This window comes from Pongo pygmaeus, chromosome 10 (genome assembly GCF_028885625.2).
Source record: "Pongo pygmaeus isolate AG05252 chromosome 10, NHGRI_mPonPyg2-v2.0_pri, whole genome shotgun sequence".
NCBI lineage: Eukaryota > Metazoa > Chordata > Mammalia > Primates > Hominidae > Pongo > Pongo pygmaeus.
The window spans coordinates 98,520,091-98,548,041 of NC_072383.2; the positions used below are offsets into that span (position 1 = coordinate 98,520,091).

The 27,951-nt window shown below is 36.2% G+C and overlaps 1 protein-coding gene across 2 annotated transcripts in view; it reads right to left on the minus strand.

The window, feature by feature from the left end:
• Nucleotides 1-4,942: 4,942 nt before the first annotated feature.
• Nucleotides 4,943-27,951, minus strand: part of BLTP3B (bridge-like lipid transfer protein family member 3B) — a 106,687-nt gene continuing 83,678 nt past the window's right edge. For both annotated transcript variants that reach the window (XM_054445659.2, XM_063646613.1), the window contains 8 exons: nt 26,207-27,711; nt 25,749-25,924; nt 19,221-19,363; nt 18,307-18,457; nt 16,105-16,358; nt 15,706-15,814; nt 7,777-7,970; nt 4,943-5,908 (listed from right to left, as the gene is read on the minus strand). In XM_054445659.2, the coding sequence (XP_054301634.1) occupies nt 5,789-5,908; nt 7,777-7,970; nt 15,706-15,814; nt 16,105-16,358; nt 18,307-18,457; nt 19,221-19,363; nt 25,749-25,924; nt 26,207-27,711 (2,652 nt within the window). In that variant the 3' untranslated portion in view covers nt 4,943-5,788. The remainder of the gene's footprint in view (nt 5,909-7,776; nt 7,971-15,705; nt 15,815-16,104; nt 16,359-18,306; nt 18,458-19,220; nt 19,364-25,748; nt 25,925-26,206; nt 27,712-27,951) is intronic.

A 27,951-nucleotide genomic window follows, 5' to 3' on the forward strand; every position in this document is an offset into this window, starting at 1 on the left:
TTCAAAGTACAGACTAAAAGGAGATTGTTTGGACCTTAAGGAATTAGGCACAACTGAAATTAATTCTGAGTATTAGTCAATTTCCCAAGGAGAAACTACTTCACCCGCTACTCTTTTGGACTTACTTCCATCTGTTTAGCTGAGAATACTGGCAGATCTCAACAGCCACAACATCATATGTTACAATCAAAGCCAGATGACATTCTGGCATTGTAGTACCATTAAGTGATATGCTAATTTTGTTTTGTGATAAATCAACTGTAAGTTCACATATTCAAAATCCAGAAGCCCACAGTATGGCAAATAGTCCCATTCCACCCTCCTATCTTTTTTTCTCCTTTGGATTCAAGAAGTTTGCCCCCCTTTTAATAACTACCAGCAACTAGTTTTCTGTGTTCCATCTCCCTTCAATCAAACTGAAAGGAAGAATTTGACATCTGAAAAATATCCTTGATACCTCATCCATTCATTTTATTCTTTCAATAAAGTTAATTGAGCACCTACTAGGTGCCAGGCACTGTATGAGGCATAAAGAATACAAAGTTGAACAATGACAATGACAGAAACAAAATTCCTGTCCTCATGGAGTTTACAATCTAGTGGTTCTGACATTAATCAAACCAATACATACAAAATTACATGTGTTAAATGCTAAGTTAGAGGTACGTGGTCAGGTGAGACGTATAACAATGGGTCTTACTCTGTGACAGAAATTAGGGAATGTTTCCCTGAGGAAGTGATGAACTAGCTAAGATCTGAAAGACAAATAGGAATTAATTAGGCAATTGGGAAGAGATAGATATTTCAGGCCAAAGAAACAGCATGAACAAAATTCTTATGCTGAATGAAGCACTGTAATTCTCATTCCAAATACTTATAAGACAATGAAGGTATTAAGTAAAACATGGTACATATGAGGCTAAGTGGCAACAAGAATAGGCAACCTTTATTGAGTGTTTTTTAGGTGATGTGCTAGCCACTGTTTTAATCTGAGACAGTAACTATTTTAATGCTTGGAACTATGCTTTAGATAGTGGCCCTAATATATCTGACCTCATAGGTCAAATATATTTGCTCACATAAAATATTTCCTTTTCATCATTAAGGACAATAAAAAGCCACTCAAGCATTTTAAGATAGGGGTGCAAGTGGGGGTAGGTGGGTTGTCTTGATTAAAATTGAACTTCAAACAAAAAGGAGAATTCTGCTTGCAGTCAAGTGAATACAGGGAGGGCCAGAGTCGCTGCAGGAAGAACAGTTACGAGACAACTGCAGTCATGCAGGCAAAAGGTGCTGATGGTAGATTAGGGAGTGGTGAGAAGTGAAGTAGACACATTTAAGAGATGTTTACAAGGTAAAAATGACAGGACTTGATGATGAAGTGATAGGGAGAGGAAGATATGTCAAGATTATTTCTATGTACCAGTTTGGGAACCAGGGTGAATGGTGGTGGCATTCACTGGGATAAGATGCCTTGATTAGACTGTAGGTTAACACAAACTTACTAAAAAGGGGGTATAACTCCCCTACTGACATGTATTGAATAAAAACCCACAAAAGAATTCCTGGTGAGTTTTTTCCACATATATTTGCCTTTGGTCATACATGGTCATTCTTATATGACTTAACTAGAAATAATGCTTCATCACAACTAGTATATATGGGGGCATTTCCAAGTTCTTTTTTTTTTTTTTTTTTTTTGAGATGGAGTCTCACTGTGTTGCCCAGGTTAGAGCACAGTGGCGCAATCGTGGCTCACTGCAGCCTCGGCCTCCCGTCTTCAAGCGATTCTCATGCCTCAGCCTACTGATTGGCTGGGACTACAGGCGTGCACCACCACGCCTGGCTAATTTTTGTATTTTTAGTAGAAATGGGGTTTCACCATGTTGGCCAGGCTGGTCTCGAACTCCTGACCTCAAGTGATCTGCCCAACTTGGCCTTCCAAAGTGCTGAGATTACAGGGATGAGCCACTGCGCCAAGCCTCAAGTTCTAGGATAAGGTGAGAAAAGAAAACTATTCAAAATACCCAATGTTTTTTACATACATGAAATTAAAAAGCATAGCACAGAAAACCTACTACAAAGCTACTGTAATCATACCTGTTAGAATGACTGTTATCAAAAAGAAAAAAGGGAAGTGTTGGAGAGGATGCAGAGAAAAGGAAAGAAAAGCTTTGTACACTGTTGGTGGCAATCTAAATTATTATAGCCATTATGGAAAACAGTATGGAGGGTCCTCAAAACATTAAAAAATAGAACTACCATATTATCCACCAATCCCACTACTTGGTATATTTTCAAAGGGAATGAAATCAGTATGTGGAAGAGACATCTGCAATCCAATGTTCACTGCAGCATTACCCAATAGCCAAGATACGCAATCAATTTAACTGTCCATCAATGGATGAATGGATAAAGCAAATGTGGAAAATATACACAAGAGAATACCATTCAACTTTAAAAAAAAGGAAATTCTGTCATTTCTGACAACGTGGATAAACCTGGGTGTAGTGGCACACGCCTGTGGTCCCAGCTACATGGGGGACCATTGTGTTAAGTGAAATAAGCCAGGCACAGAAAGACATGCCAAAATGATAGATGATCTCACTTATGGAGTGCAAAAAAAGTCAACTTCATGGGATGGAGAGTAAAATTCTGGTTATCAGAGGCTGGGGGATGGGGAAATGGGGAGATGTTTGTAAAAGGACACGAAATTGCAGTTAGTAAATATAAGTTCAAGAGATCTACTGTATATCACGTGATTACAGTTAATAACAATATGCTGTATACTTGAAAATTGTTACAAAATTTTAAGCGTTCTCGCTACAAAAAGTTTGTGAGGTAACATGTTAGACAGCTTGATTTAGCCATTCCACAAGGTATACATGTATCACATCATGTTGTACACCATAAATATATAATTTTTACTTCTCAATTAAAAATATAGGAAAAAAACCTCCAAAAAACTCAAAAGTAAACAAAAAATAAAAATAAAAAGCAAAGCACAACTGTCATTTTCAACTCCTGACCATTAACATCTCTCAGCTAGAGATTTCTTTTTTAAATTCCAGGACATGACAACTTTATATCTAAATTATGGTAACTTAAAAAAAAAAAAGTTAACCCTGGTAAGTCAATTATCAGGCTTTCCTGTATTTCTCACACTGCTAGTTTGGGGTTCACTTAAACAAAAATCATCCTGTCTTTTAGGTAGTTTGAATAACACAAACAGGGTAACATACACCTCATAACACAGATGTACACAAATTTAAAGTTTTACGGTCATCTTTAAAAGATAAAAAAGGTAAGAGAAAATGTGTGAATTAATGACTAAGCTATAATAAAAGCATATAACTAGGCTTTAAGTCTAAAGACCAGATTACTAATTGTGGTTTCAGTCATTTGTCCTTTCTAAGCCTCAGGGCACTTTTAAAAAAAAAAAATTCTAACATTTGAATAATACCTACCCCTCAGAATACAGTGTTTTATGAATTTTAAACATCTATAAAAATAGTATTCCTTATAAATAAAAAAATCAAACTAAGCACATAGAATGCTCAGATTATCATAATCTCTACTGTTTGTATGATTTCCTTGGGAAGACCAAATAAATTTAAAAGTAATAAGTAAAACATTCAGCTTCTATAACAATAAGCAATTATAATATACGATAGAGGCCAGGTACGGTGGCTCACGCCTGTAATCCCAGCAATTTGGGAGGCCGAGGTGGGTGGATCACCTGGGGTTAGGAGTTGAAGACCAGCCTGGCTAACATGGTGAAACCCTGTCTCTACTAAAAATACCAAAAATTAGCTGGGCGTAGTGGCGGGCGCCTGTAACCCCAGCTACTCAGGAGGCTGAGACAGGAGAATCATTTTAACCCACGAGGCGGAGGTTACGGTGAGCTGAGATCGTGCCATTGTACTCCAGCCTGGGCAACAAGAGCGAAACCTCATTGCAAAAAAAAAAAAGAAAAACATAGAAAAATTTAAATTTATATAGAATAGGTCAATCTTGAGAAACAATGTTAGCTCTGAAGAAGTTAATGTCCCATCAATCCTTCTTTTCCATAACAGACTGTTATTGCCGAATGTATACCTAAAAATCAAATGTTCTAAGGACATACGCTATACATTTTAAATCTTTAATTAGACCTCTGCACATTTAATCTAAGGCTATTATATAGTTTTAGATTAACATGACTTATTATGATTTTTTTAATACTCTGAGGTAAATTATTATCAATTTGCTCTTGGCTGTATCCTCTGTACCCAAAACAGTGCCTGTCTATTTTAAATAACGTAAATGAAAATGGATGTTAGAGAAGGGGAGGGAAGGTCAGTATTGTTTTCAATAAAGCCTAAATCACCCCAAAATTTAATGTAAATAAAATATGTATTTTCCCCCAAGCACTTATATACAAGGACCACTGTGTATGTCATGCCAAACACGCAAAGCACCATAAAGTGTCGCAATGTGGTTTAAAATTTTCAAGTATCTTAAAGAAAGAGTAGTCCAGCTATTTCATTTTCTATCTTGGATAGATTTATGTTTAAGAATGTGAATTTTAAAATACACACCACTTAGTTAAATTCTATCAGAAATATATTTTAAATCTTTAAAAGTCTATTTCTTAACACTCATGTACTTTTATTTTATAATGCATGATTGAGATTCTTTCATGTTGATTTCAACCTTAATTCCTAACAAAATAGAATTCAAAATTCACCAACGACTCTTATTATAGAAGACTTGTGTATGTATATATATCTCACATAGAGCTTTAATCAAAACTAGCTTTATAAATTCAGTATGTGCAAACACCCACCTAATATGATACTATAAGAATGGTATGAAATTGTCTTATGTGCAATGAAAAAAAATTTTCCAAATAAATCAACTTCTTAAGGAGAAAAAATGAAGGTAAAGAAATTAATATAAATAGTATTAATCAAAATTTTTATAATTACAAATGGTGCCAAATTTAACAGCATAAATTACTCTTTTACTTCTAACAACAAATGTTTAAAGGAATGTACAAATAATGCTTTTTAAATCACTTGGCCATATATTCTAATATTTTGCTTTTGTATAGTTTGTGCTTTTAACATTTGTACCATCTTTTTGTTGAAAATTATACCTTCCACTTATACAATGTACCCAAAATTTAAAATAATTTTTTTTCACATTTTCAAGATATTTTATAAGTTCAGTAGGGTGATGATTTTCCAAACCCATTAATTATATACTTTATTAATCTGCTTGGACTTTTTACAATAATTAAATAATTATAGATTTAAGTACATAATTTTAATAACATTTAAAATGTAAGCCTCTTTTCATTTTACATTAGTCATAAAAGCATTTGAATCTTTGTAAATAATAGTAAATTATTAACAAATATGGAGAAATCAATTCAGCAATCTGTGTGAACACAAGAGGTTTTCCTTTTACATTTTAAAAAACGCCAAAAATGAGATATCAAAATTAGGAAATGACATCTTCTTTTCATTAGGCAGGTAATTATTTTACACTATGTGTTGACTTCCCTAGATCACAACAGTTTAGAAGAGGGTTAAGCCCCAAAACACAAAACAACCAAAAGATTGTAATGCCCGTACTAATACTTTCTAAACTGGCTTTGAAATAGTCACCACTTCATCACATTCCATTTTGTTTTATTGTCTTTTCATGAAAATAAAAGTCTTCCCCTAACTGGTAACATCCACATTATAAATATAATCTTCCTACTCCAGAGCTATAATTTCAGTTTTGACTGCCACTCCTGCTATTCAACTGTCATCTTCTTTATATGATGAAGAAGAGCATCTTTTTCCAAGTGAGCCTCTGCAAGAGCCATTTTAGCTTTAGCCAGTTCCTGTTTAAGAGATTCATTCTCTTCCATGAGCTGAAATGATAAATGGCGGGGGGCGGGGGGGATAAGATAATTTAATCATTTCAGGAAATACAGACTATTTATATAGTATCCAAAGGTGTGACACTTGGAATAGTAAAAATGCCCAATGCTGGTGAGAGTGCACTTAAGCTGAAAACTGCTTTGAGACAATATTTGGAAACATACATCAAGCACTTAAAAAATGTTCCCATGTTTTGACCCAGCAATACAAAATACTAACTCCTAATTCTCTAGTCTAATAGTGACTTCATTTCATATGAATTTTCCTGGACCTCTCTATGGCTTTAGACATTGCTGAACTACACCTGTTTTCTCAGCCTCTCTCCTTTTTTCGGCTTTTATGCCACAGCTATTTCATATTTATCCCTTTCAACCTATGTATGCCCTTTTCATCTTTTCTTCTACTTTTTAAGAACTCTTAAAATTTGACATTCTGTTAGTTCCATTGCTCGGTCGTCTTCTCTTGTCATGAGTCACTTTCTTGGATGATCTTATCTCTCATGGCTCCAACTATCATAAATAGACTCACCTAGCACAAACCTCTCTCCTGAGCTCCAGACTCAAATTCTGAATGTGTTATCAGACATTTTCTTTTTTTTTTTTGAGATGGAGTTTCGCTCTTGTTGCCCAGGCTAGAATACAATGGTGCAATCTCAGCTCACTGCAGCCTCCACCTCCCAGGTTCAAGTGATTCTCCTGCCTCAGCCTCCTGAGTAGCTGGAATTACAGGCATGCGCCACCATGCCCGGCTAATTTTTATATTTTTAGTAGAGATGGGGTTTCTCCATGTTGGTCAAGCTGGTCTCGAACTCCCGACCTCAGGTGATCTGCCCACCTTGGCCTCCCAAAGTGCTGGGATTACAGGCATGAGCCACAGCGCCCCACCAGACATTTTCATCTAGATGGCCAATACATCTCCCCCACCACCCTTTTAAGACTTAGTTCAAATATTTTATCCTCTTAGAGCCATTCCCTCATAATTAGGAATGGCTATATTAGAGCAAATATATTAGAGCAAATACAGCCATTCCTAAGTACGGGGATATAAAACTAAGAACTTTCTGCATTACATAGATACATTAAAATATATGCGGTTAATTTGAAATAGTTCTCAAACTTCTTCTAAATCTAGCTTAAGAATTCTTGCCTTATCGACCAAGTGAGGTAGTTTCCTATAGTTCTCTTCATCTGTAGTATAGCATCTGACACAGTATTTTGTGACTACCAATTGAACACTCTTGTCCCACTAGACTCTGAGTTCTTCAATAGTCATGGATCATCTACTGCTGAATTCTATATCCCTAGCTCAGAGCTGGCATTGAATAAATCCTCACTGAACAGATGCATTAACTCATTCTATGGTTCTATCATACAGATGAAAACTCTGCTGAACATTTTGTTTCTTTATAATGGCAAAAAAAAAAAAAAAAAAATCAGAAGCAACTTGAATGTTAATAAATGTTTATAGGAAGTTTCAGAAATGATAGCATACCCAAAACCATATTACTAAACCATTAAAAAAAATTAAGCAAATACAGCAATATGAAAAAATTTTGTTAAACAATTAAGTAAAATTATATAGTATGTACACTTGAATATTAATTTTTTTCAAATAAAAAAGAATCTACAAGGAAAAATCACAAAAATACTGAGATAGCACTGGAGGAGGGCAGAAGGTATTAAATTTTTCTTTATTTTTTGCTCAACACTCTAACCATAGCACCTAGCAAAGCACCTGGGCACAATAACAAGCACTCGGTACATTTTATTAAAATAAGTAAACAATGTTTTAACTATTAGTATCTTAATACTTAGTTATTTAATTGCTGAAGCTGAATCTGAATTAGGTTTCCCATTACCTGTTCCCTAGTGAAGTCAAAGGAGAACTCAGGAAAGCTGGCTGACTGAGAAGGCCAAGGAACCCCTGGGCTTGTCTGAGTGGCTTGAGTGACACTGCGTTGTTTCTTCAGATCATACTTTCCACTGGTCAGCAGCACTGAATCGCTTTTGACATTTTCTTTCAAATCATTTCCAGTGTTAAGCATGTGAGAATCTGATCAAACAAATAACATGCTCAGATAACATTTCCAAATACTTGATAAATCTTTAAAAGTTCAATTGTGAAAATCTAATTTAAAACTAAATATCTATCTATCTATCTATATATATTAGTATGAGGATAGTAGTATGAGATAGAACAACCAGTAAAACCAAAAGCTTATTCTCTGAAAAGATCAACTAAATAAACTTTTCTTCCTAAGAATTCTTCCTGAGGATTTGTCAACTTTATCTAAGTTAATTACATAATTTATTATGTTTTTATACTAAAGGTTTGTTAGATTTAATAGATTTAATTTAAAGGCTTATTATTAGATTAACTAATAAACTTTTAGTTAGACTGACCAAGAAAAAGAAATTACTAGAATCAGAAACGAAAGAAGTGACATTACTACCAACCTTACAGAAATAAAATACCATAAAGGAATACTATAAACAACAGTATGGCAATAATTAGGGCAGGCACAGTGGTTCACGTCTGTAATCCCAGCACTTTGGGAGGCCTAGTTGGGAGAACTGCTTGAGACCAGGAGTTGGGAGACCAGCCTGAGCAATGTAGCAAGACCTGTCTCTATAAAAATAAAAAATACAAAAAATTATGTAACTTAAGCCTGACACGGTGGCTCATACCTATAATCCCAGCACTTTGGGAGGCCAAGACAGGTGGATCACCTGAGGTCAGGAGTTTGGGACCAGCCTGGCCAACATGGTGAAAACCCATCTCTACTAAAAATACAAAAATTAGCCAGGCATGGTGGTGCGCACATGTAGCCCCAGCTACTCAGGAGGCTGAGGCAGAAGAATCGCTTGAACCCGGGAGGCGGAGGTTGCAGTGAGCTGAGATCTCGCCACTGCACTCCAGCCTGGGCGACAGAGCAAGACTCCGTCTCAAAAACAACAACAACAACAAAAAACAAATATGTAACTTAGATGAAACAGACAAATTCTTAAAAAGACAATAACTACCCAAATAGCCTCAAGAAGACAATGTCAATAGACCTATAGCTGAGAGAGACTGAATCAGTAATCATAAAACTACCCACAAAGAAAAGCCCAGGACCAGGTGGCTTCACTGGAGAATTTTATCAAACATTTAAAGAATAATATCAAACATTTAAAGAATAATATCAAATCTTTAAAAACTCTTCCAAAAAACAAAAGGAGCATTCCCAAACTTTCTATGAAGGCAGTATTACCCTGATATCAAATCTAGACAAAACAAACAAAAAAACCCCACAACAACACTAAGACCAATATGCTGATGAATATAGACAAAATCATCAACAAAATGTTAGTAAACTGAACCCAGCAACACACAAACATAACTACAAAGCATGGTCAACTGGGATTTATCCCAAGAATGCAAATATATCTATCATCCAAAAAGTAACTAATGTAAATACATCAACAGAATAAAAGGCAAAAGCCACATGATCATCTCAATAGATGCAGAAAAAGCATCTGACAAAATCCAATACCTTTTCATGATAAAAACACTCACCAAATTAGAAATAGAAGGGAACTTCCTCAGTCTAATAAAAGGTCATCATGTATAAACATCCCACATCTAATATGATACTTAGTGGTGAAAGACTAGGGTCTTTTCCTGTTGGCCAAAATCAGAAACCAGACAAGGCTGTCTGCTATTGTTACTTTTTTTTTTTTTTTGAGACAGAGTCTCACTCTATTGCCAGGCTGGAGTGAGGTGGCACAATCTCGGCTCACTGCAACCACCGCCTCCTGGGTTCAAGTGATTCTCCTGCCTCAGCCTCCCGAGTAGCTGGGACTACAGGCACACGCTACCACACCCAGCTAATTTTTGCATTTTTAGTAGAGATGGGGTTTCACTATGTTGGCCAGGATGGTCTCAATCTCTTGACCTGGTGATCCGCCTGCCTCGGCTTCCCAAAGTTCTGGGATTACAGTCGTGAGCCACCGCGCCCGGCCTGCTATTGTCACTTCTATTCAACATTGTTTTAGAGGTTCTAACCAGGGCAACTGGGCAAGAAAAACAATAGAAGACATTCAGATTGGAAAGGAAGAAGTAAAATTCTCTCTATTAAACATGATCTTGCGTATAGAAAAAAACTAAGAAACAGCTAAAAACCTATTGGAACTAATCAAGTTCAGTGAGGTTGCAGGATAAAAAATCAATATACAAAAATAAACTACATTTCTATAATGTGTAATAAAGAATCCACAAATCAAAGAAAACAATTCGATTTAAAATACTGTCAAAAAGAATACAAATAGACTTAACAAAAGAAGCACAAAACTTACTATACTCTGAAAACTATAAAACATTGTTGAAAGAAATAAATAGATCTAAATAGATGGAAAAAATTCCCACTGTTCATGGATTGGAAGATTTAATGGAAATACTCCCCAAATTTATCTACAGCTTTAACACAATCCCTATCAGAAGTTGAGCTGGCTTCTTTGTAGAAATTATAAGTTGAGCTGGCTTCTTTGTAGAAATTATCAAGCTGATTTTAAAATTCATATGGAATTGCAAGGGACCTAAAAGAGTCAAAAAAAATCTTGAAAAGGTACAATAAAGTTGGACGACTCACATGTTCCAATTTTAAAACTTACTCTAAAGGAAGTTGGTAATCAAGACAGTGTGGTAGTATCAGACAAACAGACAAGTAGAATAGAATTGAGAATCCAGAAATAAGCCCATGTGTCTTTAATCCTTACCCATATTCAAATTGAACATTTGAGTTAAAGAGCTAAATTTAATGGCTAATTCTATAAAATTCTTAAAAGAAAACATGAGAAAATCATCATGACCTCAGATTTGGCCACGAACTCTTATACAGGACATCCAAAGCACAGGCAAGAAAACAGAACAATTGAACACTGTTGTGTTAAGAAATTGCCACAGCCACCCCAACCTTCAACAACCATGGCTGTCATCAGTCAGCAGCCATCAAGCTTGAGGCGCGAGCAAAAAGATTATGACTCACTGAAGGTTTAGATAATCATTAGCGTTTTTTAGCAATCAAGTTTGTTTGTTTTTTGAGATGGATTCTTGCTCTGTTGTTCAGGCTGGAGTGCAGTGGCACGATCTTGGCTCACTGCAACCTCCGCCTCCTGGATGCAAGCAATTCTCCTGCCTCAGCCTCCAGGGTAGCTGGGATTACAGACGTGCGTCAACACACCCAGCTAATTTTTGTATTTTTAGCAGACAGGGGTTTCACCATGTTGGCCAGGCTGGTCTTGAACTCTCGACCTTAGGTGATCCATCTGCCTCAGCCTCCCAAAGTGCTGAGATTATAGGCGTGAGCCATCGCTCCCAGCCAGCAATCAAGTATTTTTAAATTAAGCTATGTACATTTTTTAGACATAATAATAGTGTAAACACGACTTTCATATGCACTGGTAAACCGAAAAATTTGTATGACTTGTTTTATTGTGATACTCACTTTATTGCGGCGGTCTGGAACCCAATCTGCAATATATTTAAAGTATGCCTGTATAAGGAAGAAGTTCAGCTTCCTTCATGTGGCTATCTAGTCATTCCATCATCACTTGTGAAAAGGCTATTCTTTCCCGCATTGACTTGTTTTGCCAGCCTTGCCAAAGATCAATTAATGTATGAGTTTATCTCTGGACTCTCAATTCAATTCATTCCAATTATCTTTCGCCAAGCTCCTTTTCTACTCAATCAGCTAGAGAGCATTTCTAGCTTATAATTATAAAAGCTGATTAGTACTGTTATTTTCAAATGTTTCAGAATTGTTGAATGTCTTGTATTTTCCTATTTTCTTGTTCATGTTTATCCCATTTTCTTGCCTATGAATGCTGTTTCTATTTGCCATAGCTGACCTCTAGTGACTGTGGGAAAGGAAAGTTTGCTCTACTGGGTGAGATACACCAAGTTTGCTAACTGGATAGGGAATCATTCCCTTCCTGGGGGCTTAGCAGCTGCATAATCTACCCTCAATATTTTAGTCTATATACAAACCCTACTGAAGTCTACTACTGGGCACGGGCACAGGAGAGGATCCCAAAAAGGAATGCCCATATTATTCATGCTATTGCCTCAGGGGCTAATTCTAACCTCAGTATCTTGTTGGGGAGATTCCTCCTATTTTTGAGGAGGAACTTCAGTCATGCAGTCCTCTTGGATTCTTTTGGTCCTGTTTCTCACTGCTTCCCAGGGAAGAAGGTATGATTTATCTGATTGACTTTTTTTTTTTTTTTTTTTTTAAAAAGAACTATATATATGTGGTTCAGTCTCTTGCTTTGGTATATGCTGTACCTCCTGCCAAGAAGATGCATTCGTTTCTGTTTTTTTTTTTTTTTTTCATAAGACAGACCTGAATTTTTGGGAACTAACACATTTGGGAAAGAGGGCTGGGCAGAGTCTTCTCACAGACCTAAGCTATCCTCTCCACCTGAGCTATTATCAGTAATGAAGCTACCATTTTGATCTTTGTTGGCCTTTCTCCTATGTCTGTCTCCAGTTGTTCCCAAACTACAGAGGAAAAGACTCTTTAGGAGTCTCCCACAAACTGTTCCTACATCTGAAATTGTCCTGTCCTTTCTTCTGTAGCACTGTTAATGACCTTATTCTTTAGTTGATATGTTTTCTGTCATTTCATGAGGTTTTTGATAGGAGATGAAACAGATGCACATGTCATTCCTTCAACTGGCTACTAGAATAGTGAAGCCCAGAACATATAAATCTACTGACTCATGCTCTTTCCACTACTCACTACCTTAAAAGACACAGACCTTACATTAGCGACCTTAAAACTTTTGTTAGAGTGGAGATGCAAACATTAAAGGTGAACTAAGTACACAGGCAATATACCGCAAGTAACTAACGTACAGAAGAGTGCCAAAAGAAGTGGAAGAACTCACATCAGATTATAAAAAAGTGTCACTATACAAGGATGCCCTCTCTCATCATTCCTATTCAACACAGCATTGGAAGTTCTGGCCAGGGCAATCAGGCAAGAGAAAGAAATAAAGGGTATTCAATTAGGAAAACAGGAAGTCAAATTGTCTCTGTTTGCAGATGATATGATTATATATATTTAGAAAACCCCATCGTCTCAGCCCAAAATCTCCTTAAGCTGATAAGCAACTTCAGCAAAGCCTCAGGATACAAAATCAATGTGCAAAAATCACAAGCATTCCTATACACCATTAACAGACTAACAGAGAGCCAAATCATGAGTGAACTCCCATTCACAATTACTACAAAGAGAATAAAATACCTAGGAATCCAACTTACAAGGGATGTGAGGGACCTCTTCAAGGAGAACTACAAACCACTGCTCAATGAAATAAAAGAGGATACAAACAAATGGAAGAATATTCCATGCTCATGGGTAGGAAGAACCAATATCGTGAAAATGGCCACACTGCCCAAGTTAATTTATAGATTCAATGCTATCCCCATCAAGCTACCACTGACTTTCTTCACAGAACTGGAAAAAACTACTTGAAATTTCATATGGAACCAAAAAAGAGCCCACATAGCCAAGACAATCATAAGCAAAAAGAACAAAGCTGGAGGCATCACGCTATCTGACTTCAAACTATACTACAAGGCTACAGTAACCAAAACAGATACATAGATCAGTGGAACATAACAGAGGCCTGACAAATAACACCACACATCTACAACCATCTGATCTTTGACAAACCTGACAAAAACAAGCAGTAGGGAAAGGATTCCCTATTTAATAAATGGTGCTGGGAAAACTGGCTAGCCACAGATAGAAAGCTGAAACTGGATCCCTTCCTTACCCCTTACACAAAAATTAACTGAAGGTGGATTAAAGACTTAAATGTAAAACCTAAAATCATAAAAACCCGATTAGAAAACCTAGGCAATACCATTCAGAACACAGGCATGGGCAAAGACTTCATGACTAAAACACCAAAAGCAATAGCAACAAAAGCCGAAATAGACAAATGGGATCTAATTAAACTAAAGAGCTTCTGCACAGCAAAAGAAACTATCATCAGAGTGAACAGGCAACCTACAGAATGGGAAAAAATTTTTGCAATCCATCGATCTGACAAAGGGCTAATATCAAGAATCTACAAAGAACTTAAACAAATTTACAAGAAAAAATCAAACAACCCCATTAAAAAGTGGGCAAAGGATATGAACAGACACTTCTCAAAAGAGATTTATGTAGCCAACAGATATATGAAAATATGACCATCACTGGTCATCACAGAAATGCAAATCAAAACCACAATGAGATACCATCTCAAGTCAGTTAGAATGGTGATCATTAAAAAGTCAGGAAACAACAGATGCTGGAGAGGATGTGGAGAAATAGGAAAACTTTTACACTGTTGGGAGTGTAAATTAGTTCAACCACTGTGGAAGACAGTGTGACGATTCCTCAAGGATCTAGAACTAGAATTACCATTTGACCCAGCAATCCCATTACTGGCTATATACCCAAAGGATTATAAATCATGCTACTATAGAAATATATGCACACATACGTTTATTGCAGCACTATTCACAATAGCAAAGACTTGGAACCAACCTAAATGTCCATTAATAATAGACTGGATAAAGAAAATGTGGCACATATACACCATGGAATACTAAGCAGCCATAAAAAAGGATGAGTTCATGTCCTTTGCAGGGACATGGATGAAGCTGGAAACCATCATTCTGAGCAAACTACCGCAAGGACAGAAAACCGTATACCACATGTTCTCACTCATAAGTGGGAGGTGAACAATGAGAACACATGGCCACAGTGAGGGGAACATCATACACCAGGGCCTGTTGGGGGGTGGGGGCTGGGGGGAAGGATAGCGTTAGGAGAAATCCCTAATGTAAATGATGAGTTGATGGGTGCAGCAAACCAACATGGCACATGTATACCTATGTAACAAACCTGCACATTGGGTACATGCACCCTAGAACTTAAAGTATAATAATAATAATAATAAAAAGAAAGTGTCACTATAAAGAAGACAGTTGAGAGAACAATGGAAGGATGAATAAAATCCACATAATGATGAACAATTCCAATGAGAAATAACAAGGCAAGTAAGAACGTAGAGATGTGAAAAGTGCAGAGAAGTGCAAGGTAAGTCCCATTATAAGAAGTATAAGTAGGAAATAAAGCTAAGAAAGAGATCAACTGAGAGACACGAGTAAGATCAAAGGCCTCTCTCACTTTCTACAACATTCAAACACATTTGTACAACAGGTACTAAACCAACTACATATGAGGTTTTTTCCAGGGTAGAGGCCAGTACATATATAGATGATACTTTATTACAATGTACTGAAGGTGTCCCTCAATCTTCCACTACTACATATGTATATACACATAAGAAATATAAGTGAAAAGAAACAATCAGTAGGTAAATAATTTAACTTCAAAATTTGAGTAGGTGTTCACTTAAATGGGTTTTCATCGGCTGGGCACGGTGGCTCGCACCTGTAATCCCAGCACTTTAGGAGGCTGAGGTGGGTGGATCACCTGAAGTCAAGAGTTTGAGACCAGCCTGGCCAACATGGTGAAACCCCATCTCTACTAAAAATACAAAAATTAACTGGGCGTGTTGACAGGCACCTGTAATCCCAGCTACTTGGGAGGCTTAGGCAGGAGAATCACTCGAACCAGGGAGGCAGAGGTTGCAGTAGGCTGAGATCGTGCCATTGCATTCCAACCTGGGCGACAAGAGCAAAATTCCATCTCATAAATAAATAAATAGTTTTTCATATATACCTCTGATATGAAAAGAGCCATCGTCACTTCTCTCTACCACAAGATGATCAATATGTACAGTTACAGGAGCTGGTTCAAGGGATACTGTACTGCTCCGGGGACTATCATCCTACAGGAAAGAAAAATAACATTGCCATGTTACTTCAGTCGGTCATATTTTTAATGAGTTAAAGATAACACATGTATCTTTACATGTTTCAGCTGATATAGCGAGAAAACTGCCTGTTATATATTTCCTAATTTCCAAAAAAGATCTCTACATCATTTACCAAAAAACACAAAATCATTTTAATAAATGCTGACAGAATATATTTTATAGAGAAGGCACATTCTTAGACATGAATGAAAGTCCAGATAAAGAAAAGGAACATGAAAATATAAAATTATTTATTAACATACTTTTAAATTTATTTTTGTGTTAGAAACTTGTATCTTCATTGGCATTACTGTTGCAACAGTTTCATCTTCCAAAAAATGTTGAATATTCATAAGAGAAGATGTAAGAAACTCAGTGCTAAAGTTTTCTATGTGGCACTGCAGAAATCCATTTTTTTCTGCAAGTAAAGAGTGTATTACAGCACCAGGCCCACTTTCAAATCTCAGAGAAATCTCAGGAGAGGATTTGGAATGAATTACAGCTTTCTGATCGGAACCTAAGGAAAATGAACATACAAAAATGTTTGCAGCATTATTCAATAATATTACAATTATGTGCCATGTAGTACATTAAAATAATACTAGTTTTACTATTTACCCCTAGTTTAAATGATATTCTATAGTACATATATAATATATGTACACACACTAATTTCAGTATTTTATGGCAACTTTCTACTACAATAATGTTGATTTTTCTGTATTTTCTGTTTTTTTGATAACAAGAAAAACACGTTATGATAGAACTCAGGTGTGATACATGCCTCAGATACTTAGTGTGTGTTTGATTGTGTACCTGACTATACATTCAAATGTTGGCTGTGAAGCAGAAATAAGTCAGACATTTAAAGTGACTCTTAAGCCATTTCTCAAGAAGTAACAAAAGCCTGAGGTTTTGCACCTTCCTCATTAAATTGGGTCCTTAAATAATGGAAAAGTAAACAGAAAAGACCTCATTAAATTGTTTCTTTAGAAGGCAAACCGAAAACTGAAATTATAGTAAGGGGAGAGAGAGAGAGAGAGAGAGAGAGAGAGTGTGTGTGTGTGTGTGTGTGTGTGTGTGTGTGTGTGTGTGTAAAACTACATTTACTTATGCCTGGACCCTGTCCCCCCAGAAAATTTATAGATGGCCTAGAGAGGTATAAACACATAGTTTAAAAACAAATTTTAAAATTCCAATAATAGAATATCTAACTTAAAAAACACGAGTTCCTAGTGAAACCCCTGAAGTAAATTACTTGTAAACTCACACTCAGGGTAACCATTTTGCTGATTTATTTTATGCTAATTGGTTCCAAAATGAGTAAGAGGCAATATGCACATGGTATAATCTGATAAAAAATGAGGAGACATGGAAAAAAGTAAGGATGGAAAGGAAAAGGGAAAAAGTAGTTGGTAAGATTAATAACCCAAAATGCATTATTTAAATTCCTATACCAAAAGGTGGACCAAAAATGAGCTCCCTAGCAAAAAAGATAAAAATATCATCAGTTTTGCAACTCATATAACCTTTAAGATAAAAACAAACTCATCCTGGAAAGGCAAAGCTGTTTCAGTTTCTGAGGTATGAAAGTTATTTATCCCATGGGTCCTCATAAGAAGACTGCTATATCAATTCATGATGGAGTTTTAAAAATTCATAATGAGAAGGTATTTTATTTTTCTTCAGCATGGGTGTGACTAGTCTTAAATAAGTCAAATATATGCATATTTGTGAAAGGGGGAGATTTGCAAGAAATTAAAGATGTGTGTATTTATTTACACCAAGGATAGGTCTCCATTCACAATTCCAGGTGGAGAATTGCTCTTGAATCTTGTATTCCAGGTACAGAATTATATTTAATTAGTGTTATTACTACTTATTAACATTCCAGAAAATAATGCAAGAGTTCAAATCTAACTCCAAAGAATTATTTAAATATTTCAAAATTCAAATATTTTTATTTTTTAAAATAGAAGGTAAAAGAAACAGCCACAAATTGGTAATGGTTAGTGTTCTTTCCCATAGCAAGAAAAACAAGAGTGAACTTGCTGAACAAGAGAACTTGCCAACAAACAACTTGATTAATGTGATTTTATTTTGCCTTTTTATCTATCTAGATCTACACACATACACATTCTCATTCCATGGAGTAAAGACAGGAATAATTTCAAACAAAATGAGTTTTTTGGAGACGAAATAAAACAGAACAAAAATTTTCTTCATCAAAATCACTCCTCTCTACTACCCCTTATACCATGGAATTATTATGCTATGTCTTCCTATTGAAGCTCCACACACTATAGAAAAAAACCACAAACTACAAATAATAATTATAATAGTAAGTAAATGTAATTTTCCTTGAATTCAATTATAGCCAAGATAGGATTGCTGGTGAGACATATATAAAAGTTAAAACATATTAAACCATTGTATATGAAAAGTAATTAAAAAAAAAAACTTACCAACTGGACGATTACAAAGGTAATGCCGAAGGCTGATATTGCCTAATTGGTCTGGTGTCACCTGGTTCACTTGAAGACAGATTTCTGTATCCTCCCCTCGGATGTCAATTTCCCCATTAACACCAGTAATTTTAAATACCACAACGGACATCTATTAATGATTGCATAAATAATATTAGTATGCCAAGCAGTTCAAAACAAAATTTAAGAAATAATATAGGAAACTACCATTACCCTCTAAAAATACAATTGTGACCTACCAGACCAAAAGTATACTTGTGACCTACAGAACATGGTTGTTACATTATAGTGAAAACCTTTCATTTATTTAAAAAAAAATTAGGTCACAAGGATTGTAAAATGTTTTTCATTAAAAGCTAGACATAATATATTTTTCAAGTCTCCCACAAGTATTTCACTGCATCAGGAGGGCTTAAAAGAAACCATTAGCTTGGGCAACACAGTGAGACCCCACATCTACAAAAAAATTTAAAACAGCCAGGTGTGGTGGTGTGCACCTATAGTCCCAGCTACTAGGGAGGCTGGGACAGGAAGATCACTTAAGCCCAGGAGTTTAAGGCTGCAGTGGGCTATGGATACATCTCTGCACTCCAGCCTGGGCAATAGAGTGAGATCCTGTCTCTAAAAAAATAAAAATAAAAACACAAAAAGCAATACAGAAAAAAGAAAGAGCCTCTACTCCTCAATATGAATAAAACAAATTTAGAAAAGTAAAATCAAAGGAAAAACAATTGATTGGGGGGAAGCATTTTCAAGAACAAAAGCTGCAAAATGAATTGCCCACCATCTAAGAATTCATTTTATATATGAGTGTCTCAAAATATATACATGTCAAATATGAAATAAAGTTGGTGGCATCTATCTTCATAGAATCTCTCTGAAATGATTATTACCAGGTCATCATGATTTTCCTGAGCACCCTCTGAATTTGTACTGATGGCATCTGGAGAAGTTTCACCATAATTCTGTAGGTTTGCACCAGCATTCACACTTTCTGCTGTGCCCCTGTAATTTGTAGTTGAGTTCTTTTTATTTCCTGAAATAATACAAAAGCAAATTAATAAATTAAAGTCAGTTTTACACATGATCTAACACCATATGCTTATTTAACAAAAATGGACTATCCCTTCAACTCTTTCTCAAGCATTGCCTCCTTTAAAAAATGGACCAAGAAAAATTAGATTGTAATTAGTTAGCAAACAATGAATGTGCTATAATTCAATATTTCTCAAACTATCTGTGGTAAAAGACAATTTTAAAAAAAATTCAGTAGCCATCACAGATCAATACTTTTAAAAAATGCCATAAAAATGAATTAATAGAAAAATTAGGTGAGAAAACCTAAAGACATACAAAACATAAGTCTCAATTTATTATTATATTTACTACTCTATAGTCAGCTTCTAACATAGTGCTTGGCAATGTGGTAGGTGCTCAATACATTATTAAATAAATGGCCCAGGGAAGATACCTGTGAATACATTTGTGGTATGAGGGGCTAATAAAGGCATTTCATAAGGGGTTCCTAACATCATCAGGGGTTAAGAAGACATCTCCGATAAAATAATATTTCCGCTAAAGTGAACAAGCCTGGGTGTGGTGGCTCACGTCTGTAATCCCAGCACTTTGGAGAGAGGATCACTTGAGCCCAGGAGTTCAAGACCAGCCTGGGCAACACAGCAAAACCCCATCTCTACCAAAAATACAAAAAATTAGCCAGACATAGTGGCACTCACCTGTGGTCCCAGCTACTCGGGAGGCTGAGGCAGAGGACCACTTGAGCCTGGGAGGTAGAGACTGCGGTGAGCCAAGATCACACCATTGCACTGCAGTCTAGCCTGGGTGACAGAGTGAGACCCCATCTAAAAAAAAAAAAAAAAAGATTCTCTTTAAAATTTTTTTTTTTTTTTTTTTTTTTTTTAGATGGAGTCTCACTCTGTTGCCCAGGCTGGAGTGTAGTGGTGCAATCTCAGCTCACTGCACCCTCCACCTGCCTCAGCCTCCCGAGTATCTGGAATTACAGGAACGCACCACCACGCCTGGCTAATTTTTGTATTTTTAGTAAAGACGGGGTTTCACTATGTTAGCCAGGGTGGTCTTGAACTCCTGAACTCAAGTGATCTGCCTGCCTTGGCCTCCCATAGTGCTAGGATTACAGGCGTGAGCCACTGTGCCTGGCCCCCTTTAAAAAAATTTTTTTTTAAATTTACATGGAAAAGAATAATTGCAAGGAGAGCAAAGACACTCTGAAAAACACTGAGTGGATAAAATAATGAGTGGGAAAAATAAAGCCAAGAGTTATCCTTAACTACTCTAATTAAAATTAAAAGTAATAAAATAAACAGAAAGAAAAAGAACATTCCAGAAACAGGTACAACAGACTGAGATGGAAAAGTTTATCACAGTAAAGAAAGTGAGATAAAGACTGAAATAAACTATGATCCATCTGAAGTATAATGAGCACACGGGAAAACATCAGAAAAAGTAAGCTGGGACCACATCACACAGAGCATTGTCAGTAATGTTAAGGATTTTAACTTAATAGCCTTAAAGCAATTACAAGTTATCAGCAGTACAGTGGAAAACGACATGATCAAATCTATGTTTGTTGTCGTTTTTTCTTTTCTGGTTTTTTTTTTTTTAAGACAGAGTCTCGCTCTGTCTCCCAGGCTGGAGTGCAGTGGTGCAATCTCCGCTCACTGCAGCCTCCGCCTCCTGGGTTCAAGCGATTCTCCTGCCTCACCCTCCTGAGTAGCTGGGACTACAGGCGTGTGCCACTACGCCTGGCTAATTTTTTGTATTTTTAGTAGAGACGGGGTTTCACCATGTTAGCCAGGATGGTCTCCATCTCCTGACTTCGTGATCCGCCCGCCTCGGCCTCCCAAAATGCTGGGATTACAGGCGTTCATGAACCACTGCGCTTGGCCAAATTTGTGTTTTTTAAAAGAGTATTTTGCCTGGCCGGGCACAGTGGCTCACACCTATAATCCCAGCACTTTGGGAGGCCGAGGCGGGTGGATTACCTGAGGTCAAGAGTTTGAGACCAGCCTGGACAACATGGTAAAACCCCATCTCGACTAAAAATACAAAAATTAGCCGGGTGTGGTGGCACGCATCTGTAATCCCAGCTATTCGGGAGGCTGAGGAGGCAGGAGAATCACTTGAACCCAGGAGGCGGAGGTTGCAGCGAGCTGAAATCACACCACCGCACTCCAACCTGGGCGACACAGTGAGACTTGGTATCAAAAATATATATATATTTTGGCTATAGAATAAAGAATGAACTGCAGATGGATAAGAAGAGATGTGGAAAGACTAGTTAGGGACCAGAGGTAGGCTGATAGTCCAGTTATATGTTTATATGTGTTCATAAATATGTACATACATTCACAAATACGTATACATGCACGCATGCACATACATATCTTTTTGTATACACATACCTTTGTATGTATCTGACACACCCACACACGTATATAAAAATACATAGATAAAAGCCTGGAAGCATATATACCAAAAGTTGACGGTAGTTGCTTCTGCAGTGGGGAATGATAGCAAGGAGACAATAAGGGTGATATGATACTAAGGTGATAACTTCAATTTTTACTCTAGGCATTTCCATATTATCTGGTTTATGGAAATGCCTAGAGTAAAAATTGAAGATATCACCTTAGTATCTCCCTTATTCTCCTTTTTAAATGAGAGAATATTCATATATTTCTTGTAAAATTAAAACAAAACAAAATACCAAGAGTATCCTTCCAATGAAAATTAATGACCCTGACATAAAAATAAGTCACTGTTCAAAAGAACCAGGAATGTATATCATTAAAATGTTACACACAAAGTCTACACTTTTTAAGATCCTAAAAACAGTCTACTGCTGGAATCTATTCTAAGATAGTCATCAAAAATGCAGACAAAAATTTGTGAACAATAATAATTATAGCACTTTTATAACTGATAAATTATAAACAATCTAAACATCCAACATCAGGGAAATCTTTAAAAGGCTATGGTACATTCTTATGACAATTTTATATAGGCTTAAAAATATTTTCAAAGGAGTTTAAATAATATTAGAGAATACTTACAGATGATAAAAAGTAGGTTACAAGCCAAATACATAATATGACAGCAAACATACATATATATGGGTACATACACAAATTCATAAAATAAATAACAGTTGATATATTGTGAATGTGAGACTTTTTGGTGATTTTACTCTCCAAATTGTGGTTGTATCTTCCAAGTTTTCCACATTGAGTGGTAGTCACTTTTACTTATTATTTAATTATTAGAAATAATAAAATTACTGATGCTTTCAGATTAAGTAGGGTTATCTGCCACAAGAACATTGTTTTTGAAATATATTTTGATCATAGGATAAAAATCCTCTGTTAAGGTAGGATTTTAAATCATAAAGGGGGCACAGGGGAACTAGAGTTATCTGTGAATCTACAATAGATTTTCATGACACATATTAGTACCTCTTCTACATTTAAGTGATATGCTGGAAAGAAGATTGCTATGAATTATAACAGAGTTAGACAGAGAATTTTTGTTTATGTATGGTACACATTCCCCAAGTCTGGGGAGCTAGAATAGCTTAATGGTTGGTTAAAAACTTGGGCTCATCAGTCAGACTAGCTGACAAATCTGCCTCTTACTACTTCCTGGCTATAACTTCTGGACTAGATACCTTATTTCTTTAAGCTTTAATTTCTAAATCTATAGAAAAGTGATCAATAATAATAACCACCTCATATGATGGTCTTAAGGATTAGATAAATTAATGTGTTTTTATAGCACTTGGCAACATGACTAGGGGTGGTTTAATAAATGTTTGCTATTGTTGTTATTAAATACCATCTATCATGTAAGGTAAACTGACTAGTGTCTCCCACCAAGATAAAGTAAACTGGAATCTAGTAGAGAGATTTTTCTCTGACTTATGTAAAGAGTAAATTTTTTTAAGAAGACGTGTTTGTGTCAGATAGAAGAGCTCAGACTTTGAAGTCTGACTAACTGGGTTCAAATGCTAAACTCTACCACTTACTAGCTGCATAACTTTGGGCAAGCTGCTTAGCTCCCTAGGCTTTGTTTGCCTCACCTTTAAAATGAAGATAACAGTTCCTACCTCAATTTATTGGAAGATTAAACACATGTAAGATGCTTAAAATAGCAACGGGTACAGTAAGTCCCTAGTAAATATTAGCTTAGAATAACAAACAAGAGGCCAGGCATGTTGGCTCACACCTGTAATCCCAGCAATTTGGGAGGATGAGATGAGAGGATCACCTGAGGCCAGGAATTCGACATCTGCCTGGCCAGCATGGTGAAACCTCATTTCTACTAAAAATACAAAAATTAGCTAGGCATGGTGGTGGGTGCCTGTAATCCCAGCTACTCGGGAGGTTGAGGCAGGATAATCAGTTGAACCCAGGAGGCAGAAGTTGCAGTGGAGCCAAGATCATGCCATTACACTCCAGCCTGGACAGCAAGAAAAAAACTACATCTCAAAAAAGAATAACAAGAAAGACAACCCCAGTTCTGCGTACAATAATGTGACTATGGGAAAACTACTTAAACTTCAGGAGCCTCAGTTTCCTTATCTGTAAAAGAAGCATAAGAGTAAGCACTTATACCTCACAGGGCTGAGGCAATTAGGTACATAGTAGACAATAGGCTCTAGAGCCAGAATACCTGAATTTAAACCACTAATTAGCTGTGTTACTTTGGATTCGTTATTTAACCACTCTCTGAAGATAACAGTATACTATTGATAGAATTGTGAGGTTTAAATTCATTAATATATATACAAAGCATATAGAATGGTACCAACACAAAGTAAATGCCCAATAAATGTTAGCTTCTATTATTACAGAGTTGTAATTCAAATTAAAAGAAGTAAACTATTTAAGCACCTGCAACAGTATGAATGTGTCCCTTCGAAATTCATGTGTTGGCAAAGTGATAGTACTAAGAGGTAGAGCCTTTAAAGAGTGATCAGCCCATGAGAGCTTGCCCCTACATGAATGGGATTAAGGCCCTTACAAAAGAGGCTTCAGGTAGCTTCTCTTGACCTCCAGAGGACTGCAAAATGCAATGCTTACAATTTGGTGAGGTTTGATCTTGGACTTCCCAGCCTCCAGAACTGTGAGAAATAAATTTCTGTTCTTTATAAATTACCCAGTCTGTGGTATTCTGTGATAGAACAAAACCGACATTGCTTGGCAATAAATGGTAGCTACCACTATGGTACTTACATCAATAATACATATTATATTATTACTTATTATATACTTGTTATATTTATTATGTTAGTAATTATCTAATCTAACCTTTTCATCTAAATCAGTGGGCTTATTTCCTTTCAAACAGAAAGTAATTCAGGCCAGGCATGGTGGCTCATGCCTGTAATCCCAGCATTTTGGGACACCGAGGTGCACGGATCATTCGAGGTCAGGAGTTTGAGACCAGCCTGGCCAACATGACAAAACCCCATCCCTAGTAAAAATACAAAAATTAGCCAGGCATGGTGGTGCATGCCTGCAATCCCAACTACTTGGGAGACTGAGGCAGGAGAACTGCTTGAACCCGAAGGCAGAGGTTTCAGTAAGCTGAGATCACAATACGGCACTCCAGCCTGGGCGACAGAGTGAAGCTCCGTCTCAAAAAAATAAAAAAAGAAAAAAGAAAAGTAATTCATATTTGCCTCTGGTATCCTATGTTTTTGTGTCTGCAGCAACTACTTTCTGACTATGGCCCATGCTTCTAATTCCTGTTTACAAACTCCTTAATGCCTTAATGAGGGAGATGCAACTAACACCTTCTAACTCATTTCTAGCAGTCTTTACTGGGGCATTGGTTGTCTCTCAATAAAACGGGAAAATCATGTAGTTACACCATATACTATCATATATGTGAAAGAATCCTAATTTTGTAAATCAGTAGAATTCACCATGCAAATTAAGCCCACCTAATCAAATTTCCAAATATAGGAGTCTCTGTAATAGAGGCTGGTAGCCTTAATGTCGCCTGCTTTATGGTCTAAATGACTGCATACATATAATTGCTGGATCTCAGCCATAGAGAGGCAGGAGTATCTGGTTAAAAGAAACAATGGAACAACCATTAGAGGAAAGTTACGTACTCTTGTATAGTCCATGTATGTATAAATAAGTCTTTTTGGGGGGCTACAATGAACAATTAGAATATATCTAAAAATAACTAAATATTATTAATAATTAACAATTACTGAATATAAGTAGAAATATTCAGTTATTTTTAGTTATGTTCAATAACTTTAAAAAGCATTGGTACAGTTAACAATTATTGAATATAACTAAAAGCATCCCTTTTCTCCTAAGGTGTATGTATGTAATATGAATTCTTAAACCGTATCATAACTTTACCTTTTTCCAAAAACATATGGCTATCACTTCCATCACTTTCTAACAACTGTTCTTCCAGTATCATGCTGTCAAGTGAAATGGTATCCAATGACATTTGTGAAGAGCTTCTTTTCATATTCTTATAAGAAACACAGAGAGGAGCCAGGTTGGGTGGGCAACGTTCCTTAGGCTTTCCACTGTTAACAAAATTATTAGAAAGTTATTACATATAGAGAAAAGAATTCTATCTAAAAAATACTTCTAAGAAAATTAAAATATGTATATAGCATCCATAGCTGAAATTATATTTAAACGTATAAGCTCAAAGTGTTTTCATATTTTGAAACATCTACTCTTCTACATGTTAACAATGCCATATTTTGTCATGAGTTTTTCTGCCTCAAAACAAAATACACTCACAGGCACACACACTCCACAAAATAAATTAATTTTTAAAAAGGCCAATAAAATGTTGTTACCTTAAAGATGACTGTGATTTAAGTGTTCTAACTGGGGGGGTCTCTTCTTTACTGATATCCAGGTTTTCAGAGAGTGAAGCTGCTTCTGGAAGCAAATCTTCAGCTTTAAAGATGGACTCTATGGTTTCATTTCCTTTACTAGTTAAACTACTTGAAAGTATGTTTTGATTACCATCACTATCAAATGAAAGCATATTCGAATCTTCTCTGTAGTTTAAGATACTACTTGAATCTGTATAAAATGAATCCTTTTTGTCACTTGTTTCTGATCCAATTTCTCCTGAGCCACTTTTGTAAACAAGTCCACTACTTTCATCTTCACTTATTTTCCCTAAATGTTTATCTGATAAATAGTCCATAAAAGAAATGCCTTTTTGCAGATTTGTATCACTAGCTGATTTAAAAAGCAAAGGATCCTTTAAAGGGACATGGCTAAGGTCAACACTCATAGATCTGTTGTCTGACATATGATTAACAGTTACACTTCTAATTCTATTTATATCCCTACTAATTTGTTTTCTTTTTGAAGACAAAAAATCCCCATTTTCTGTAGGCATATAATCAGGTACTACTGGGCTCACACTTTCAGAAACGGGAGACTTAAAAGTATTTGCTTGATCCACTGGATGGAGCAAAAGAGCCAGTTCTGCACTTCTAAGTAAAATTCCAATACAAATGGACGTCTGACTAGCAGGACTGCCAGTTACAGCTTCTACATCTTTCCTTAAGTTCTCTGAAAGCAGGATAAGTGACTCATGCAGGAAAAGTAGAAGCAGATACTGGTAGTGATTAATCTGCATACTGACATGTTTATGAACATGAACTAGGACATGAATATCTGCCTCTGACGAGGAAGAGGAAAATCTGAAAAATGTATCTGATGAAGAAGGCTTCTGACCACCATTTGTCAAAGGCTCAGACTCTGTACTATAATACTCCTTCAAGAGCTTCTTCCGCTTCAATCGGCCAGCCAGATCACTAGATTCACTTTGTGATGTATTTAGAGATACTTGATTACAAGTCTGTGGCTCTTTTTGTGACTCTGCATATCTTGTTGGTTGACAAATCCAAATGGAAAGAGGGAATGAGTCTACAAAACTTATTGGCCGTCCTTTTCCACTTTTCATCCCTTCATAATCTACCCAAAACTGAGAAAAGTACACAGCCCAAACATCCGTGGCAGCAGAAGTTTTAAGAGTGTTTTTATTCAATTGGGGAGTAATATTTCCTTTATAAATTTCATGCATTTTGGTATCTTGTTCATGAGCATGTCTCTGGAAAATTGGATGTAGAAGATTAAAATTGTCACAAGATTTGGGGAAGCTGGTATATGTTTTACTAAAAAAATCACAATCTTTAAAGTCTTGAAACAAAGCTTCTAGGTCAGAATGTCGACAGTTTGGACAGTGCCTTGTATTTGTGGCAATCATTTCAGAACTCTGAATAGAAATCGCACGTGGCTGATCTTGATGACATTCAGATTTCACTTCAGAAGGAATGACAAACTAGAAGAGAAGAAAAATTAATCTCATCCAACTGGCAAATCCATACATCTTGAAGATAAAAGAACATGACTTAGCTCAGAAATTCTTTTTCTTGACCTTTCCCCCAAAATACTACTTTCCTATTAAGACGTAAAACACTAACTCTTCCCCTCTAATCTTATTAAACTGAGTAAAGGGGATTTACATGACCACTAAGAAGAGAATCTTTTTAAAAAACATAACATGAACTAATAATCAATA